The sequence below is a fragment of the Leucoraja erinacea genome, chromosome 1 (genome assembly GCF_028641065.1).
Source record: "Leucoraja erinacea ecotype New England chromosome 1, Leri_hhj_1, whole genome shotgun sequence".
NCBI lineage: Eukaryota > Metazoa > Chordata > Chondrichthyes > Rajiformes > Rajidae > Leucoraja > Leucoraja erinaceus.
In genome coordinates, this window is record NC_073377.1 from 7,731,020 (window position 1) to 7,752,233 (window position 21,214).

At 43.9% G+C, this 21,214-nt stretch overlaps 1 protein-coding gene across 1 annotated transcript; it reads right to left on the reverse strand.

Annotated features, from left to right (window-relative positions):
- Positions 1–4,054: 4,054 nt before the first annotated feature.
- LOC129703939 (oxytocin-neurophysin 1-like) lies at positions 4,055–8,689 on the reverse strand. The gene is made up of 3 exons (XM_055646703.1): positions 8,441–8,689; positions 6,085–6,289; positions 4,055–4,339 (listed from the first exon to the last, which is right to left on the reverse strand). The coding sequence occupies exons 1-3, from the start codon at positions 8,672–8,674 to the stop codon at positions 4,284–4,286; spliced, it is 495 nt and encodes a 164-aa protein (XP_055502678.1). The 5' UTR covers positions 8,675–8,689; the 3' UTR covers positions 4,055–4,283.
- Positions 8,690–21,214: the final 12,525 nt, after the last annotated feature.

The window sequence follows — 21,214 nt, forward strand, 5'->3', positions numbered from 1 at the left end:
TGTTGGCTTTCATAGCAAAAGGATTTGAGTATAGGAGCAGGGAGGTTCTACTGCAGTTGTACAGGGTCTTGGTGAGACCACACCTGGAGTATTGCGTACAGTTTTGGTCACCAAATCTGAGGAAGGACATTATTGCCATAGAGGGAGTGCAGAGAAGGTTCACCAGACTGATTCCTGGGATGTCAGGACTGTCTTATGAAGAAAGACTGGATAGACTTGGTTTATACTCTCTAGAATTTAGGAGATTGAGGGGGGATCTTATGGAAACGTACAAAATTCTTAAGGGGTTGGACAGGCTAGATGCAGGAAGATTGTTCCCGATGTTGGGGAAGTCCAGGACAAGGGGTCACAGCTTAAGGATAAGGGGGAAATCCTTTAAAACCGAGATGAGAAGAACTTTTTTGAACTCTCTGCCACAGAGGGTAGTTGAGGCCAGTTCATTGGCTATATTTAAGAGGGAGTTAGATGTGGCCCTTGTGGCTAAGGGGATCAGAGGGTATGGAGAGAAGGCAGGTACGGGATACTGAGTTAGATGATCAGCCATGATCATATTGAATGCCGGTGCAGGCTCGAAGGGCCGAATGGCCTACTCCTGCACCTAATTTCTATGTTTCTATGTTTCTAGAAGGAATAGTTTAGTTTAGTTTAGTTTAGTTTAGTTTAGTTTAGTTTAGTTTAGTTTAGAGATACAGCGCAGAAACAGGCCCTTCGGCCCTCCGGCCAGCGATCCTCGCACACTAACACAACCCTACACACTCAAGGGACAATTTACAATTTTACCAAGCCAAGTAACCTTCAAACCTGGACGTCTTTGGAGTGTGGGAGGAAACCAGAGCCCTCGGAGAAAACCCACGCAGGTCACGGGGAGAACGTTCTAAATCCGTACCGACAGCACTTGTAGTCAGTATCGAACCCGGGTCTCGAGCCCAGGCAGCAACTCTACCACTGCGCCACCTTGCCACTCTCGGCACTTCTTTGTACATTGCCTAAGATGGATCTTTACAGATGAGAAAATAATCGGTAATCGTAAGCTCATAAGCGATAGGAGCAGAATTAGTCCATTCGGCCCATCAAGTCTACTCTGCCATTCAATCATGGCTGATCAATCTCTCCCATCTAACCCCATTCTCCTGCATTCTCCCCATTACCTCTGACACCCGTACTAATCAGGAATCCCCATACTAATCAAGAATCTACCCGTACTAATCAAGAATCTACCCGTACTAATCAAGAATCTACCCGTACTAATCAAGAATCTACCTGTACTAATCAAGAATCTATTGTGTATCTATCTGCCTTAAAAATGTTAATTCATAGCCTTATTTGGCAATGAATTACACATATTCACCACTCTCCGACTAAGGAAATTCATCTTCATCTCCTTCCTAAAAGAACGTCCTTTAATTCTGAGGCTATGACCTCTGGTCCTAGACTTTCCCACTAGTGGAAACATCCTCTCCACATCCACTCTATATTATTCTGTATGTTTCTGTTCTATTAATGAGCTAACACCTGTGGGGAGGGCCACCTTCCACTATGTGCTGCAGAAATCATCCCGTGACCTGTCGTTTTTCATTCTGGACTGTGACCGTGTGACTCTGTTGAGCAATCAGGCCTGTCAGGATCTCGGTCTGGTATATTAATGATCTGGGTGAGGAAATTAAATGCAACATCTCCAAGTTTGCGGATGACATGAAGATGGGGGCAGTGTTAGCTGTGAGGAGGATGCTAGGAGGCTGCAAGGTGACTTGGATAGGTTGGGTGAGTGGGCAAATGCATGGCAGATGCAGTATAATGTGGATAAATGTGAGGTTTTCCACTTTGGTGGCAAAAACAGGAAAGTAGACTATTATCTGAATGGTGTCCGATTAGGAAAAGGGGAGATGCAACGAGACCTGGGTGTCATGGTACACCAGTCATTGAAAGTAGGCATGCAGATGAAGCAGGCAGTGAAGAAAGCGAATGGTATGTTAGCATTCATAGCAAAAGGATAAGAGTAAGGAGGTTCTACTGCAGTTGTACAGGGTCTTGGTGAGACCACACCTGGAGTATTGTGTACAGTTTTGGTCTCCTAATCTGAGGAAAGACATTCGTGCCATAGAGGGAGCACAGAGAAGATTCACCAGACTGATTCCTGGGATGGCAGGACTTTCATATGAAGAAAGTCTGGATAGACTCGGCTTGTACTCACTAGAATTTAGAAGATTGAGGGGGGATCTTATAGAAACTTACACAATTCTTAAGGGGTTGGACAGGCTAGATGCAGGAAGATTGTTCCTGATGTTGGGGAAGTCCAGAACAAGGGTTCACAGTTTAAGGATAAGAGGGTAGTCTTTTCGGACCGAGATGAGAAAATCATTTTTTACACAGAGAGTGGTGAATCTGTGGAATTCTCCGACACAGAAGGTAGTTGAGGCCAGTTCATTGACTATATTTAAGAGAGAGTTAGATGTGATCCTTGTGGCTAAAGGGATCAGGGGGTATGGAGAGAGGGCAGGTATGGGATACAGAGTTGAATGATCAGCCATGATCATATTGAATGGCGGTGCCGGCTCAAAGGGCCGAATGGCCTACTCCTGCACCTAATTTCTATGTTTCTATGTTTCTATGAGTACCATGTGACATGGCTGATGATAAATTGTTGCACCAGACACTGTGAGAGTTTAATACCTTCAATAAAGGATGTTGCGATTGATAGCTTTACCTGGTATTTGTCCTTGCAAATGTTTAACTAAAGAGACTATAGATGTTATAAAAGATGATTGCTGGTTCTCAGTCTCATTTTGTCAATATAGTCTGGGGATAATCCAGAATATCAAAAGCTGGCTGACCGACAGAAACATAGAAACATAGAAAATAGGTGCAGGAGTAGGCCATTCGGCCCATTGAGCCAGCACCGCCATTCAACATGATCATGGCTGATCATCCAAAATCAGTACCCCGTTCCTCTTTTGTCCCATATCCCTTGATTCTGTTCTCCCTTAGAGCTACATCTACTGCAACGCTACCTTGAATACATCCAGTGAATTGGCCTCCAATGTCTTCTATGGCAGAGAATTCCACAGAATCACAATTCTCTGGGTGAAAAAGTCTTTCCTCATCTTAGTTCTAAATGGCCAACCCCTTATTCTTAAACTGGGATCCCTGGTTCTGAACTCCCCCAATATCGGGAAAGTTGGCCACTACAAGTAATATAGGCAATCCTGCTTAATACCATTGCACCATATCAAAATTAGGAGTGAACTGCAGACCTGAATGGTTCACCTCCCCTCCCCTCTACGTGCCCGTCGGACGATGGGACCACTAACCCACCCGAAGGCTCGTCGGACGACGGGGCCTGTTCGAAGGCTCAGTGGACGACATAACTGGGAGGAAGCTGGAGATGTCGGACGTGAGGAGCAAGGGCTGACAGGAGGGTGACTCCGGATAATGCCTCCAGTGTCTTCAAGGTGGGCTGCAGGAGGCGCCCCTGGGGTGAGGATGGTCAGGAGAGGAGAGGAGAGGAGAGGAGAGGAGAGGAGAGGAGAGGAGAGGAGGAGAGGAGAGGGACGTCAGTTCGCTGGAACTGCTCCAGTACATTAATTAGTTTAGAGATACAGCACAGAAACAGGCCCTTCGGCACACCGAGTCTGCACCGACCAACGATCCCCGCATATTAACATTGCCCGACAAACACTCGGGACACTTTACATTTACACCAAGCCGATTAACCTACAAACCTGTACGTCTATGGATTTTGGAGGAAACCGAAGATCTTGGAGAAAATCCACACGGTCACAGGGAGAACGTACAAACTCCGCACAGACAGCACCCTTGGTCAGGATCGAACCTGGGTCTCTAGCGCTCCAAGCGGTGTAAAGCAGCAATTCTACTGCTGCGCCATCAAGCCACCCTAATATTATTAACTCTATTCATAATGTACCATTAAATGTTTTACATTCATTGCTTGAAATTTAATTTGTGAAATACGAACACAAATATGAACACAGACATCAGGGAAGTACTATAGGTGCCGGCATTGTCAGTGACAGCCATTTCATGCATTCTGAAATAATCTCAAAAAAGAACAAGGTGTTTGTATTTTGTTTATTTAATGTTAATGGTTATTCCAAGTGTTGCATTATTTCACATTTATTTAACACATCTGTACATGTCTGGAAACCTTTACAGGTTATAATTTCTATCTATTCAGCATCAAAACGTAATAGTATTAAACATTTCTCGACTTGAGCTTTAGGTAGCGAGGCTTTGTGCTGCAGATCGCGTTTCCCCAGAGACGCGATTTAATCTGAGGAGAAGATGCTCCTGGAGTTACACGCAGGATCCAATGTGCAGCTCTCTGCAATGAATGAACAGCACAAGTGACGTTTATTATCAACATACATTCAACCATCTCCAACAACAGCGTTACCATCGCACCTTTTCAGAAACAATTAGCCTGGTACATGTTTAGGACACGTTTAGGATTTGGGCCAAACAAAGTACAGACTGGTGTAGATGGGACATGATGGCCGGTGTGGGCATGTTGTGCTGAAAGGCCTGTTTCCACGCTGTATGATCTATGACTAAGGCTATTTAAACCAGTTAAAGCAAAACATTGCCATCTCATGAGACATAGACAAGGAATTAATATCCATTTGAGTTTGGTGAATAATCCAATCTGTGAAATGAACCAGGTAATGCTGGAAGTACTCAGCAGGTTGGGCTGCATCCGTGGGGAGGGAAACAGAGTTAATTTTTTCATTTCTATCACATTTACTCACAACTAGGAAAGGTTAGAGAAGTAAAGCAAGTTAGAGCATTGCTCTGAGTCAGCATTGACTCAATGGGCCAAATGACCTTATTCTATTAGGGCAACACTGTGGCGCAGCAGTAGGGTTGCTGCCTTAGAGCGCTAGATATCTGGATTCGATCCTGACTACGGGCATAGGTTTAAGGTGAAAGGGGAAAGATTTAAAAGAGACTGGAGGGGCAACATTTTAACTCGGAGGACGGTACATGTATGGAGCATGAGGTAGTTGAGGGAGATGTAATTACACCAGTTAAAAGTCATGTGGACAGGTACATGGACAGAAAAGATATTGGGGATCAGGGCCAAACGTGGGCAAATAAATAGGAACAGAAAGACATCTTAGTCAAGTTGGGCTAATGGGTCTGTTTCTGTGTTGTGTGTCCAGGGCTCTGTCTGTGGAAAGAGAAGAACATTGTTAATGTTTCAGAATCAATGTTTGGGCCACAACTCCCTGGAGTTTTGAAGGATGACGGAGGATTTAAAACTTACTGAATGGTGAAAGGCCTGGATAGAGTGGATGTGGAGAGGATGTTTCCATTATTGGGAGAGTCTACAACCAGAGGGCATAGCTTCAGAATACAAGGACGCACCTTTAGAAAGGTAATGAGGAGGAATTTCTATAGTCAGAGGGTAGTGAATCTGTGGAATTCATCGCCACAGAGAGCTGCGGAGGCCAAGTCATTGGGTATTTTTAATGTGGAGATACACAGATACTTGATACTTGAAGTAAGTAAGTAAGTAAGTAAGTTTATTGGCCAAGTATTCACATACAAGGAATTTGCCTTGGTGCTCCGCCCACGTAACAACATGACATACAGTGACCGTTACGAATTACTCAGAAAACACTAAACTTTAATAATAATAAAACATTAATGATAAAACACAATTGATCAAGCATGTGAACCAACTAAATACCAGATCAAAGGGAGGCTGCAGATTTTTGGCTGTTGAGTAGAGCAACTACTCGTGGATACAAAACTGTTTTTATGTCTGGCTGTGGCAGCTTTGACAGTCTGGAGTCGCCTTCCAGAGGGATGTGATTCAAAGAGTTTGTGGCCAGGGTGAGAGGGGTCAGAGATGATCTTGCCCGCTCGCTTCCTGGCCCTTGCAGTGTACAGGTCGTCAATGGAGGGAAGGTTGCAGCTAATAACCTTCTCTGCTGATCGGACGATTCGCTACAGCCTCCAGGTGTCGTGCTTGGTGGCTGATCCAAACCAGTAATTAATGGTGTTGGGAAGAATAGGAACTAAACTGAACTGAACTGAAAGTGGTTTAAAGTGGCAGCATCTCACCAGCAGTGCAGCAGGTTCCCGCCGCGGCACATTTCCCACCGTTCGTGCCACAGAGGCTGCCGGCAGGTTCACACGGAGAGAGCAGGTAGGATTCCTTTTGGCACCTCAATGTCTCCGACGTTCCGAAGAAGCAGCCGATCTCCTCCCCGCAGCAGATCTTGGCCCCGAAGCACTGGCCTCTGTTGCCGGGACCACAAGACATGCACTGGGCAAGAGCACAGAATGGATTACATCAGTAAGACCAGTCTCTGACAGAGATAAACCAGTATCACCAAACCCCAATGGCAACATTATTATAATCATATCAATATCATTCCAATCAGTAGAGGATTTGCATTTACATTTTCTTACAGTGTCTATGATTTATTTTCCTTTGACTGCTCTAAGGAAGATAGAAGATAGAGTATTTCTATCCCAAAGATCAGCAGATCAAATTTAGCAGCAATATGTACACTATATGTACACCAGCAGCTATATGTACAACAAATTATTTACATTTATACATTAATCAAATATTTACATAGCCATACAAAAAAGGGAGAAATAAATTAAAGTGAAAAGAAAAACCCCTCATATACTATACAGTATCTTAGTCATATATACAAGCCATCACCCTATAATCACCCTTCTCAATACAATCAGTATAACAAATAACCCACTCACAATCACCTATCCTCATCCCAATATCCTTTAAAAAAAAGTGTTTTTGTACATCTTTTTAAACTGAATTATGTTTGTGCTAAGTTTTATCTCCTGTTCCAGACCATTCCACAAATTCACACCACAGATTGCTATGCACATAATTTTAAGAGGTGTTCTGACATTGAGTTTTTTTAAATTATGTTCCCCTCTCAATTTATACCCACCCTGTCTTTACATAAACAGTTTTTATATATTTCTTGGAAGTAAATTATTTCTTGATTTGCGCAATCTTAAATGTAACCAGATCGTTGAACTTCAGTGTATGTGAATTTAAGAATAATAAATTGGTATGTTCAAGATATCCAACGTTATTGATAATTCTTATTGCTTTTTTTTGTAATGTGCCTAACGGCTATAGGTTGGTTTTGTAGGTGTTACCCCAAATCTCCACACAGTAACTCAGATATGGCAATATGAGTGTATTATACAGAGTATGTAATGATTTGTGGTCCAGAATGTGTCTTGATTTTCCCAATACTACTATAGACTTTGCCAGTTTTGCTTTGTTCGGAAATTTACCAGATTGAAAAGACAAGTTACATATATGAGTTAATGGTTCTGCAATTTCTTCAATAACGTTTTTTTATTATAATCATATCAATATCCTTCCAATCAGTAGAGGATTTGCTTTTACATTTTCTTACAGGGTCTATGATTTCTTTTCCTTCGACTGCTCTAAGGAAGATAGAGCTATTATTTCTATCCCAAAGATCAGTATCTGCCCCTTCTTTTGTTTCTGGGTCATTCATTTTTTCTGCCAAATCTGGTCCCACATTTATAAAGAATTTGTTAAAACCATTAACCGCATCATCCATATTATTTATTGTATTGTCTTCCTCAATAAAATACTAAGGGTAGCCTGTATTTTTTGATCCATTTCTAATAATACTATTTAGCACGTTCCATAAACCTTTCATATTGTTTTTATTATTCTCTAACATTTTATTATAGTATTCTTTCTTACATATCCTCATAATATTGGTTAATTTATTCTTATATTTTTTATATTTATTTTCTGCTTCTGAAGTTCGATATTTTATGAATTGTCTATATAGTGTGGTTTTCTTTTTGCAGGCATTATTTAAACCCTTAGTGATCCATGGAATATTTGTTTGTTGTTGTCACTAAATTGTTTCACAGGACAATTTTTGTCATACGTGGTTTTAAAATATTTAGAAATCCATTGTATGCTTTGTCGACATCTACACCCTCATATATTACCCTCCAATTCTGTTTCAGTAATTCATTCTTAAATGCATTTATGTTTTCTTCGGTTCTCACCCTTTGGTATTTGAAATGACTGGTGTTCATAGGTTTCCTATAACTACAGTGATAAACAATAAAAACAGGTAAATGGTCACTGATGTCACTGTATAATAGTCCACTTACCTATGAACAGAGGGTTTGCATTCAACAGTCCGTACGGGACGGGTCACTAACTCTTACATCACAGCCAGTCTAGGTGGAAGCCAACCTTGGTTAAGGACCATGCTAATGCCTGTCAGAGGCTGCGGGAAGAATCCTGGGCTACGTTCAGTATGGAACTGTTGTGACATTCCGTACTGGTTCTCAACGTGAAAATGCCATTTTGAGGAACAAGAAACCATGACGAGCCATTAGTACTGGACGATGCATGAAGAAAGCTTCTCCTTACCTGTCTGATGTCCATGTCCATGATGGATCGTTTGCCTCCTTGAGGACAGTTGCTGATGTAACAAGCCGAAGCGATGGAGACGAGGAAGAGGAGACCGACAGTGAGGCAAGCGGAGTGCATGATGTTCTCCTGGTGTGTCTGACAACAGGAAACCTTCCAAACTGCACTGAGCAACTTCCAATCCACTCCCTTTTTATACCCTTCAGAATACTCCGTGCACTGCGATGCTATCATGTTACTAATTTTTTGTTAGCTGATTACACTCATACAATGCAACTCACAATTCACCTGAGGTCAATCCATGACCTCGATATTTTAATTTTACAAACGCTTAATTTGTTTAATGCATAAAAGTGCAGGCCATTCCAAACTGAATTATCATTTACCAATTAAAAACTACTGATGTATTTTAATGCATAAAGATCATCACAATCAAGGGATGGGTGGAAATTAACAGTCCAAATTAGTGTGATTTAGGTAAAGGTTTGGAGGTCAGAAGTGTCTGGAATTGATGAGGTAACAAACAAATTGGACTGAGCTTTCCACCAGTAGACATGAATGAGTTTGAGCAGACTCAGTAAGATGTCATCAATGAGAATCGGATCCAGATAAAGACAAGAGTGAATGGTAGAGTTGATGAATGGACCTACAACAGCTTTGGTGAAACTACTGGATCTATAGAACTTTGCTATTCAAGTTCACACCAGCAGGTTATAGCATCCATGGGCCGTGTTATAGGAAAGATGTTGTCAGACTGGAAAGGGTACGGAGAAGATTTACAAAGATGTTGCTAGGACTCAAGGGCCTGAGCTATAGGGAATGGTTGTGCAGACTAGGACTCTATTCGTTGGAGTGCAGGAGGATGAGGGGTGATCTTATAGATGTGTGCAAAATCATGAGAGGAATAGATCAGGTAAACGCACAGAGTCTCTTGCACAGAGAGAACCAGTGGACATACTGTAGGTTTTAGGTGAATGGGGAAAGGTTTAATAGGAAGCTGTGGGATAACTTTTTTACACAATGGTTGATGGATGTATGGAACGTGTTGGCAGAGGAGGTAGTTGAGGCAGGGACTATAACAACGTTTGAGAAATATTTAGACAGGTACATGGATAGGGCAGGTTAAGAGGGATAAGGTTGCTCAAGGTTCCAGCAAGACTCAAGGTTCCTGCATCTGCATGTTCTCATGTAGCCCTGTGTCTCCCATTGCCGTTTGTGGATCCAGTTTGCCAACGTGGCCTGGATCTCCATGGGAGATAACTTTCTGGACCAGTCTCCATTGTGGCACCAGATCGGTGATTGTTGATTCCAGATCTAATACTTTCTCCCTAGTCTGGGTTAGTAAACCACTGAGTCCAACACTCAAGTCCAAACCCTTCTTTATTTGTATCCAACACCGTGGGGCCAGCCTCGGATCGACTCACTCGAGCCCTCAGCAGCCTCGCGTAAACAGAACAGAAGTAAAGACCACCGACACAAAGGCCCCAACGAAAGGATCACCCTTATATATCCCTGAACAGTGGCGGGAAAACTAACGGCTTGAAAGTACCAGGGGAGGCTACCCCTACGAACCAATCACGGCAGCTATTCAGTACCCTGTATCAGTGTATTGAAACATAACAAAAACCTCTTTAGTAACCCAGACTTGGTCGTGGCAGGTGGGTCACATGGGCAGAAGCTTCCTGGAGCTTCTTCAGAGGTCCAGACTTACTGGCGACAGCTAGGTCACATGGGTCTCCAGCATCTTGCAATGTATTGTCACTATCAGTGAAGCCCACACTTTCACAGGCACCTGCCATTACCCAAAGTACCCATATCCCTGCATATTCACATGATGAAGGGAATAGCAATAAGTAAGAAATGCTGCTGTTGGATTAGACGTTTGAAGGAGTGGGGCGATTGTAATGCATGATTACAGATACACTTTAGTTTAGTTTAGTTTACTTAAAGATACAGCGCAGAAACAGGCCCTTCAGCCCACCGAGTCTGCGCTGACCAGTGATCCCCGCACATTAACACTATCCCACACATTCTAGGGATAGTTTTTCAACTTTGCCAAGCCAAGTAACCAACAAACCTGTGCGTCATTGGAGTGTGAGAGGAAACCCCACGCAGGTCAGGGAGAATGCACAAATGGTGTACAGACAGCATCCATAGTCAGGATCGATCCCGGGTTCTGGCACAGAGAGAGTCGCCTGGCTTGGCCGCTGTTCGGTATCATCGCCTTACATTTAAATTTAAATCATTAATGTATATTACGAAAATCAAGAGACACTGTACTGAGCCCTGGTGAATCTCGCTGGCAAGTATTCCAGTTGCAAACCTTTACTCTTTGCTTTCTGCCAGTGAGTCTCTCTCTGGCCTCTGCCACTGTTGAATCCTTCAGTTCTTTTGGTCATGATAATTCATAACATAAGGAAGAGCCTTATCCTGAACTGGCCCCAGCATGTCTGTAGAGGAAGGATTCTGAAAGGATTATTTGAACGCGTGCCATGTTACTGATTACATGCAAAGACTCCGGGCAAAGCAGACACTGAGCTGGGATGTGAACAGACAGGAGAACAGGCCGGTAGCTTGCTCTTGGAGATGGGTTGGGAGGATCTGAAAAGGAGGTGGCGTGTGAAACGGAGGGAGATCCAGAGCTTGGTGCAAAGACAGCTGGTCGTTCTGACGTTCGGGATGAAAAGTGGGTTGGAGTGAGGGACGGGAGCATTTGTGGGATGGGCTGAAGGAGGTTGGAAAGGTTGGCAGGCGCAAGGGCCCGAAGAGACCAATCCCTTGCAAACATCCGGGTCAGCAGAGTTCGAACCGTAGTAACGTGTCCATTCAATGCAAAGAGCATTTAAAACTCAGGAAACCAAACCCCATCATTTCGGAGTAGCTGGGGCAGAAAGTTACCCTGAGAAACAGCTGTGGTTCTGGTAATATATCCATGTAGCAATGTTACAAAATTTTGAGATTTTAAAAATCAAGTCTGCAATTTATCCCATCAGATAAACAATAAAAATAAGTTTAATTTGACACTTAATTCACTTTCATATCTCAAGTATTTAAAACATTACGGCCATTTTCGTACTCGGAAATTAGCATCTTGGTCCCTTTTGATTTTCTATGGACATAACAAAAAAGATGTGATCGTGGACAGTCAAAAGCCCATAACGTTCTTAAAAATTAAGAGAACTGAATGAAATTTCAGATTAGATCTAAACACATATCCATTTCTTAATAAATGATTAACATTTTTAAATAGCCTGTGTCCAAATAATATTCACAAATAATTCACAATAAAACATGATTTTTAAATCTCATTTACATTAATTTATAGGCCAAATGGAAGGAATTTAGTGTTCAATTGCTGTAAATTAAAATCCATTTAAATCAGCTTTCTAGTGGGATCCCTTGAACGCGCTGGTTAATGTTTAACCTACTATAACAATTAAATAAAACCCTTAAAACTAATAATAGCTCAAGCGAGGGAATCTTCCAGTGATTTTCCGTTAATAATTAACTGGGCTGAAAAAACTCGATTTGAACAGCCTAGGGAAAATCGCGTTTTAAACACGCCCCCCTCTAAATGGCACCAAAATCGCGCACACGGGCTGGGACAGATTTTCAGCGACGCTTCAGGTGGGCTTTGCAACATACCTAATCCATGGAAACTGGGTAAGATTCGAGAGACATCTACCCCAGTCCTTGGTCAAAGAAGGCATCCATTGTGGGCTCAACATTTCCTTGATTATTATTGCTTTCTGCATATCTTCCATTCACTTGTCCTAAATACCGTCTATATCTCTCGTTCCCCTTTCCACTGATGCTCATTCTGAAGAAATGCCTCGACATGCAACTGCTTGATTAGTACAGGTGTCAGATGTTGTGACACAAACATGCATCCACTGAATCGCCCTTCACCGCCTTCTGAGGCAGAGAATTCCACAAATTCACAACTCTCTGCATGGAAATGTTTTTCCTCATCTTAGTTCTAAATGGCCAACCCTTTATTCTTAAACTGTTGCCCCTGGTTCTGGACTCCCCCAACATCGGGAACATGTTTCCTGCATCTAGCCTGTCCAATCCCTTAATAATTTTATATATTTCCATAAGATATCCTCTCATCCTTCTAAATTCCAGTGAATACAAGCCAGGTCGCTCCATTCTTTCATCATATTCTCTTTACTCAGAGAGTGGTAGCGGTGTGGAATGAGCTTCCAGTGGAAGTGGTGGAGGCAGGTTCATTGGTATCATTTAAAAATAAATTGGATAGGCATATGGATGAGAAGGGAATGGAGGGTTATGGTATGAGTGCAGGCAGGTGGGACTAAGGGGGGAAAAAAAGTTGTTCGGCACGGACTTGTAGGGCCGAGATGGCCTGTTTCCGTGCTGTAATTGTTATATGGTTATATGGTTATATGACAGTCCCGCCATCCCGGGCATTAACCTCATCTGGAGAGAATGAATGGGTGACGTTTCGGGTCGAGACTGGACTGGGATGAAGACTGAAGAAAGGTCTCGACCTGAAACATCACACAATCCTTCTCCAGAGATGCTGCCTGTCCCGTTGAGTTACTCCAACATTTTGTGTTTATCTTCGGTTTAAACCAGCATCTGCAGTTCCTTCCTACACATAAATTGTAGTGTGTAGGATAGAACAAAATTTTGTAGAACAAATCCTTTTATTTTTATTAATATGTTTTTGTTCGCCTTTTATTATTTTTATTTTAATCTTAAAATGAGCGTATTTAAAATACCAAAGAGTAAAAGAAGATTCAACTAAATAATCCTCCCCGACTGACGGCCACAATTAAAACATTAGTAAGTCATGAGGGCTATTTAATTGCTGCGAAGAGTTACTCGCTTAGGGCACTCTTACCGGTAGAACACGAGGAATAGATTTTGTCAACAACTTTCAAGATAAATGTCGTGAAGTATATCTAATTGAAGTTTCTTGGATGCGGCCTTATTAGATTACAGCTAACTTAATGCGGCATTCCAACATGAAAATGTTCCCCACTCCTGGCATTTTAAAAAACATGTTATACCAAGGCAAGTAACCTACAAACTGTGCTGGTTCTATCCTTCCTCCCACATTGCAAAGACATTGTGAGAGTGTGGGTTTCTCCCGAGCAGCGCAGTCCCAGCTGCCACCTCTCCCCACCCCCCACCGCTCAGACGTGCAGGCTTTCAGCACCACAGGCACCGCGAACCCTTTGAATTGCCGGCAGAGCCATTGCCCTCACGGCGACAGAGACCCGGGCGCGATCCCGAGCGCTCCAGGACCCGGCACACCAGCGGCAGCCCGCACAACCGGGGATAACTCATCATGTTAGGGATAGAACCAGTACACTGGAACATCAGGAGGAAACTCATGCAGCCACCGTGAGTTCCCGAGGCCAGGCTCGAACCTGGGCCCCCAGAGCCGTGGGGTAGCTGCTCCACCAGCGACCCGCACAACCCTACAGAAGCCAAACCTAACCGCGAACTTACACGGGAGGAAACCCACACTGCCACTGGCAGCACCCGAGACCAGGATCGAACCCGGGTCACTGGCGCTGTAAGATAGCAACTCTACCGTGACGCCACTGTCCAGCCCCAAGGTTCTGTGTATTCTGTGTTCTTTACCGTCTATTGTGTAGTGTGGGTTTATTGGCTATTTCCTCATTAATATTCTACATATTAACCCCCCTTTTCGGTTATAGCGGACGTAGCGGTACTAACAGACACCATCTAACTCTGTGTGGTCCATTATAATGAGTGTTTACTGTATTGTAATTGTGGTGCCCACAACTATACAGAATATGCCAAACATGCTCAAAGCAATTTATATCGATGTATCAAAGCTTTGCTCTCTGAATTCTCATCCTCTAGTTGGAAAGAATGAGCACTCTATTAGCCATGATGATTTTAATTTGCACTTCCTGGTGATGTTACAGTGATGATAGACACAAAAAGCTGGATTAACTCAGCGGGACAGGCAGCATCTCTGGAGAGAAGAAATTCAGACGGAAGAAGGGTCGCGACCCGAAATGTCACAATTGTTTTCAATCTCTTCCCCTGCTGGAGATGCGATTGTTTTCCAGGTCGTATCTCCGGTCGCTCTGCGGCCTAACATCGTGGGGTTGAATGCCTTGCTCAGGACTAACTTTGAGCCCCACCCTGGGTGCCGTGGACTTACCATCGGAGCCAATCTCTCCCCTGGGATCGCTCCATCCGTGGCCTGCGGATTTTACCATTGAGAGCTCGCTGTCTCGGGTAGAGGCCTTGGATGCCAGGAGCTCCAATGTCACAGAAGGTTCGACAAGCCCCGACCCGGGGTCCGATCGCCAGTGTGGGGGAGCTGAGATTCCCCTCCGTTGCCGGAGCTTGATCGCCCCGACGAGGATGGCTCGACCATCGGCTACGGGAGTAAGATGAGCCCGTCAACGGAAGACTCGAGGCACATGACCGCGGGAGAACAAAGAATGGAAGAGATTGAACTTTTGTTTTCGCCTTCCATCACAGTGAAGAATGTGGAAGAGACACTGTGGTGGATGTTTATGTGAAAATGTATTTAGTGTGTTCTGTTGCTTTTTATTTGTATGACTGACTTGGCAAATGAAATTCCTCGTATGTTGCAAAACATACTTGGCTAATAAAGTATTATTGTATTGTATTATAAGGTGCTGGAGCATCTCAGCAGGTCAGGCAGCATGTCAGGAGAACATGGATAGCTGATGGTTCGGGTTGGGAAAGCAAATGGTGCTGAAGTGGGAATGAATTAATCTCTTTATTGTCATTGCACATGGTACAACAAAATTTAAAAGTCAATCCCACGGTGCGATTCACAAGAGCAATTTTAAATATATAAGAAAAGGTAAAAATATATACATATTAAAAAAAAAATTGCAGATAAATTACAATAGCAGCTGAGGTAGAGCCATTCAGTTGAATGTGAGTGTTATTTCTTATTTTGCATTGTTAAGTTCACGTATGGCTATGGGGTAGAAGCTGTCTCTGAGTCTGTTTGTGCGAGTTTTGAAAGACCTGTACCGTCTGCCAGAGGGCAGCAGGTGGAATAGGTTGTGTCCAGGGTGGGAAGGGTCCTTCAGGATGTTGGCTGCCCTGCCAAGGCAGCGAGAGCTGAAGATGTCCTTCAGGGAGGGCAGTGGGCAGCCAGTGATTTTTTGTGCGGTGTTGATGACCCTTTGAAGGGCTCTCCTGTCCACTGCAGAGCAGCTGGCATACCATGTGGTTGTACTGTACGCCAGCACACTCTCGATGGAGCAGCGGTAGAAGGACACCAGCAGCTTCTCCTCCAGGTTGTTTTTCCTGAGGATCCTCAGAAAGTAGAGTCGCTGCTGGGCCTTCTTGACTGCTGTGGTGGTGTTTGTAGTCCAGGAGAGATCCTCCGTAATTTGTGTGCCCAGGAATCTGAAGTCTGAGACCCTTTCCACAGAGTCCCCATTGATGAATAGGGGTTTGGGGGCTGCACTGTTCTTACGAAAGTCTATGATAATTTCCTTTGTTTTTGTGGTGTTTAGGATGAGGTTGTTGTCTGAACACCACGCTGCCAGTCTTTGGACTTCCTCCCTGTAGGCTGTCTCATCTCCTCCTGAGATACGTCCAACCACAGTCATGTCGTCCGCAAACTTGACAATGGTGTTGGTGGAGTGGGCGGGGCACAATCATGGGTGTAAAGGGCGTAGAGGAGGGGGCACAACACACAGCCCTGTGGGGAGCCAGTGCTGAGTGTGATGGGGGTGGAGAGGTGATGGCCCAGTCTGACGGTCTGGGGGCGGTTAGACAGAAAGTCTAACTTTCTTTACTCAGAGAGTGGTAGCTGTGTGGAATGAGCTTCCAGTGAAGGTGGTGGAGGCAGGTTCATTTTTATCATTTAAAAATAAATTGGATAGTTATATGGATGGGAAGGGAATGGAGGGTTATGGTCTGAGCGCAGGTATATGGGACTAGGGGAGATTATGTGTTCGGCACGGACTAGAAGGGTCGAGATGGCCTGTTTCCGTGCTGTAATTGTTATATGGTTATATGGTTAAAGTCCTTGATCCAGAGGCAGATGGGTTGGGAGAGTACTAAATCCATGAGTTTGGTGACCGGTCTGCTGGGGATGATGGTATTGAAGGCGGAGCTAAAGTCAATGAAAAGAATGGTTGAGAGCTTCAGATTCCTTGGTGTTGATATTACCAATGATCTATTACAGACCAGCCACGTTGATGCAACAGGCAAGAAGGCAAGCCCTCTAATTCTTGAGAAAACTGAGGAAATTCTCCAATTAATGTCTCCATGTCTCGAATTAATCTTACAAACCTCTATAGATGCACCATAGACAGCATATTCCTTATTCTTGTGTTTCTTGTGCCAAACTGCTGCAGCCCGTTTAGTTCGAGCCAATATTAAAAAAATAACTACATGTGTGTTGAGTCATTGTGTAAATTAAATGTGTAATTTTTTTGCAAATGGAAGTTGGTTCATCACCCAGTCTCATAATGAAAAATATGCATTTTCACTCAGGGCCATCTTCAAAGTCCGTGACGTTTAGAATTAATGTCAACGCATTGTGCATTCATCGAAGCAATTGTTTCTGACCCCCAAGGTTGTGGACATTCACTAATATGCTTGAATTCATTCATCACTGATCTGTGAAGTTGCATCTAACTCAGAAATCTATTGTTCTTCATTGCATACTTTCCTTTAATGTTCGAAGGCACTCTTCAAATCAATGACTTGTTCCATGTCACCCACTTTAACTATACAACACACACATGTATCTCTTCTGACAAAAGGTCGGTTCTTTGATCTGAAACATTAACTGTTTCTCCTTCCACAGATGCTGCCTGACCTGCTGAGTACTTCCAGCATTTTCTGTCTATGTTTCCAATATCTATAGATTTTCAATTGTGCTTCACCTATGCACCCCATTCATAATAACTAGCGAGTTGTTTTGCATCCAACTAGTGATGAAAGCAAGATCCTGTCTTCAAACTACAGCACAGGTGCACCATCGATTTTCCGGCAACTGGTGATCTGGCACCTCCTTTATTCCGGCCAGAAATTACGAGAGTGCACTTGAAATCCTTCCCAGAAGTCCCCCGAAAATGTGGCGCCCAGGCTGAGTGAGGCGGCTGAATTCGACTTAATCGGGACTTCCGCGCTGATCAGCGGATCGAAATTGCCCCCTGTGGCCGCATCCTGCAACTCCGTCCCGGACGGAGCATGCAGACCCATTCCCATAGCCGACCTCCGCGTCCGATCAGCGGGTCGAATTTGCCCCCCCTGCGGACGGGACTCTGGAACTTCATTGTTGCTTTTTATTTGTATGATTGACTTGGCAAATGAAATTCCTAGTATGTTGCAAAACATACTTGGCTAATAAAGTATTATTGTATTGTATTATAGGGATGAGTAGGTTAACCTATGATGAGCATTTGTCGGCAATGGACATGGACAAGTTTAGAAGAATGGGGGGAGGTGGGGGGGGTGGGGACCACATTGAAACATAAAGAATTGTAAAAGGCTTGGATAGAGTGGATGTAGCAAGGATCTTTCCACTAGTGGGAGAGCCTAGAACTACAGGTCATAGCCTTAGGAATTAAAGGATGCTATTTTAGGAAGGAGATGAGGTGAAAATTTCTGTCGGCAGAGTGTGATGAATCTGTGGAATTCTTTGTCACAGAAGGATGTAGAGGACGTCAGTGGATAATTTTTAAGGCAGAGATGGATTAATATTTGATTAGTACAGCTGTCAGAGGTTATGGGGAGAAGGCAGGAGAAAGGGGATAGGAGGGAAATATATCTAGCCATGGTTGAATGGAAGAGTAGGCATGATGGGATGAATGGCCTCATTCTACTCCTGTCACATGATATTGCTGCTGTATAAAACTTTAGTTAGGCTATAGTTGACGATTTTGCAGAGTTCATAAGCTCATGTTAGAAGGAGCAGAATTCGGCCATCAAATCTACTCTGCCATTCAATCATGATCTATCCTTCCCACTCAACCCCATTCTCCTGCCTTCTCCCCATAGCCTCTAACAATGTACTAATCAAGAATCTATCAATCTCAGCCGTAACAAATATCCATTGACATGCCTCCACCATCTACTGTGGCAATGGGTTCTACAGATTCACCACCCTCCTGCACTAAAGAAATTCCTCCTCTTCACTTTTGTAAAGGTACATCCTGTTACTCTGAGGTTATGATTCAAGATTCAAGAGAGTTTATTGTCATGTGTCCCAGATAGGACAATAAAATTCTTGCTTTGCTTCAGCACAACAGAATATAGTAGGCATGAATACAGAACAGATCAGTGTGTCCATATACCATTATATAAATATACACACACATGAATAAATAAACAGAAAAAGTGCAAATAAACAGATAATGGTCTATTAATGTTCAGAGTTTTTTTTCAGTTGAGTTTAATAGCCTGATGACTGTGGGGAAGTAGCTATTCCTGAACCTGGATGTTCCAGCCCTCAGGCTCCTGTACCTTCTACCTGAAGGTAACGGGGAGATGATTGTGTGGCCAGGATGGAGTGTGTGCTTGGACCCACTGCAGTTTGCTTACCGCCACAACAGATCAACGGTGGATGCGATCTCGCTGGCCCTCCACTCCACTCTGGATCATTTGGACAACAAAAACTCATATGTCAGGCTGCTATTCGTTGGTTCAGCTCGGCATTTATTACTATCATCCCCTCCAAGCTGGTTACCAAACTCGCAGAACTGGGTCTCTGAGCATCGCTCTGCAATCCTCGACTTCCTCATTCACGGACCACAGTCTGTTCGTATTGGTGGAAATGTGTCAGCCTCAATAACAATCAGCACAGGAGCACCTCAAGGCTGCGTGCTCAGCCCCCTCCTGTACTCACTCTATACTCATGACTGCGTAGCCGGTCATAGTGCGAACTCCATCATCAAGTTCGCTGACGACACCACTGTCGTGGGACGTATCACTGATGGGGATGAGTCTGAGTATAGAAGAGAGATTGAGCAACTGTCCATATGGTGCCAGCACAATAACCTGGCCCTCAACACCAGCAAAACCAAGGAACTGATTGTGGACTTTGGAAGGAGTAGGATGGGGACCCACAGTCCCGTTTATATCAACGGGTCAATGGTTGAAAGGGTCAAGAGCTTCAAATTCCTGGGCGTGCACATCTCTGAAGATCTTTCCTGGTTCGAGAACACTGATGCAATTATCAAGAAAGCACATCAGCGCCTCTACTTCCTGAGAAGATTACGGAGAGTCGGTTTGTCAAGGAGGACTCTCTCTAACTTCTACAGGTGCACAGTAGAGAGCATGCTGACCGGTTGCATCGTGGCTTGGTTCGGCAATTTGAGCGCCCTGGAGAGGAAGAGACTACAAAAAGTAGTAAACACTGCCCAGTCCATCATCGGCTCTGACCTTCCTTCCACCGAGGGGATTTATCGAAGTTGCTGCCTCAAAAAGGCTGGCAGTATCATCAAAGACCCACACCATCCTGGCCACACACTCATCTCCCTGCTACCTTCAGGTAGAAGGTACAGGAGCCTGAAGACTGCAATGACCAGGTTCAGGAATAGCTACTTCCCCACAGCCATCAGGCTATTAAACCTGGCTCGGACAAAACTCTGAACATTAATAACCCATTATCTGTTATTTTGCACTTTATCAGTTTATTTATTCATGTTCTGTGTGCTGAAGCAAAGCAAGAGTTTCATTGTCCTATCAGGGACACATGACAACAAACTTCAACTTCAACTTCAACATTCTAGAGAAAAAATTCAAGTCTATCCAACCTTGCAGCTGAAACCCTCTAATCTGGTAAACCTCCTCTCCAAAGCCTCCACATCCTCAATAGTTTCATGATTACCAGAACTACATACATAAAACATGGAACAGTAAAACACAAGAACAGGCTCTTCCATCGATAATGTCTGTGGCAAACATGACACTATATCCCATTGTTCCTGCTTATCCTTTTTTTATAAGCCTCCTCAATGCCACTATCATATCTACTGAGGCTAGGTTTTTATATTACTGATATCTGCAGTGTAATTAGACATAAATACTGAGATAAATATTGAGACTCAATAGAAAGACAGCTACAAACACTAAGGGGCAGTGTATATCTGTTAATTCATCTGGTGCTCAGCTTCACGACTAACCAAGTGCCTCATCTTTCAGCTTTGATGGGTGGGATGTAACAGGAAAAAAACATCCCATTCTTTTCATGTTACACAATATTACCCAAACTCACGCAGCACAAGAACAGGCCCTTACGTCCATGACGTCTGAGCTGAACATGATGTAGAGATTGGGCAGCACAGTGGAGCAACGGTAGAGTTGCTGCCTTAAGGGGCTGTCCCACTGCGGCAATCTAATCTGCGCGTTTAGAAGAGTTTGCCCTCGACTCAAACTCGCAGCATGGTTGACACGTGGTCCTAGGAGGTCCTATGAGGTCACTGGAACTCTCCTTCATGCTCGAGGGAAGTTCCCACATATTCGCGGCCTAAGCTAGGTCGCGTAAGATTTTTCAGCTTGTTAAAAACATTTCCGCGAGTAAAATGTGGTCGGCATGGTTCTTTTGAACTCGTAGTGCAGTGGAGTGGGGTCGCTATTTAGTTACAGGCAGTCGAGGGCAACCGTAGGCAATTTCCTTCGCTGACTGGGCATTTTGATTGGCTCATTGGAGTTTTCAGGACCAAGGAAAACCGACCAGTAGGTAAAATGCCCGCTAACTTTATTGTCTGACTTCTTAAAAGTATCTCCACTCCTTCTCCCCCCCTCTCCCCCCCTTCT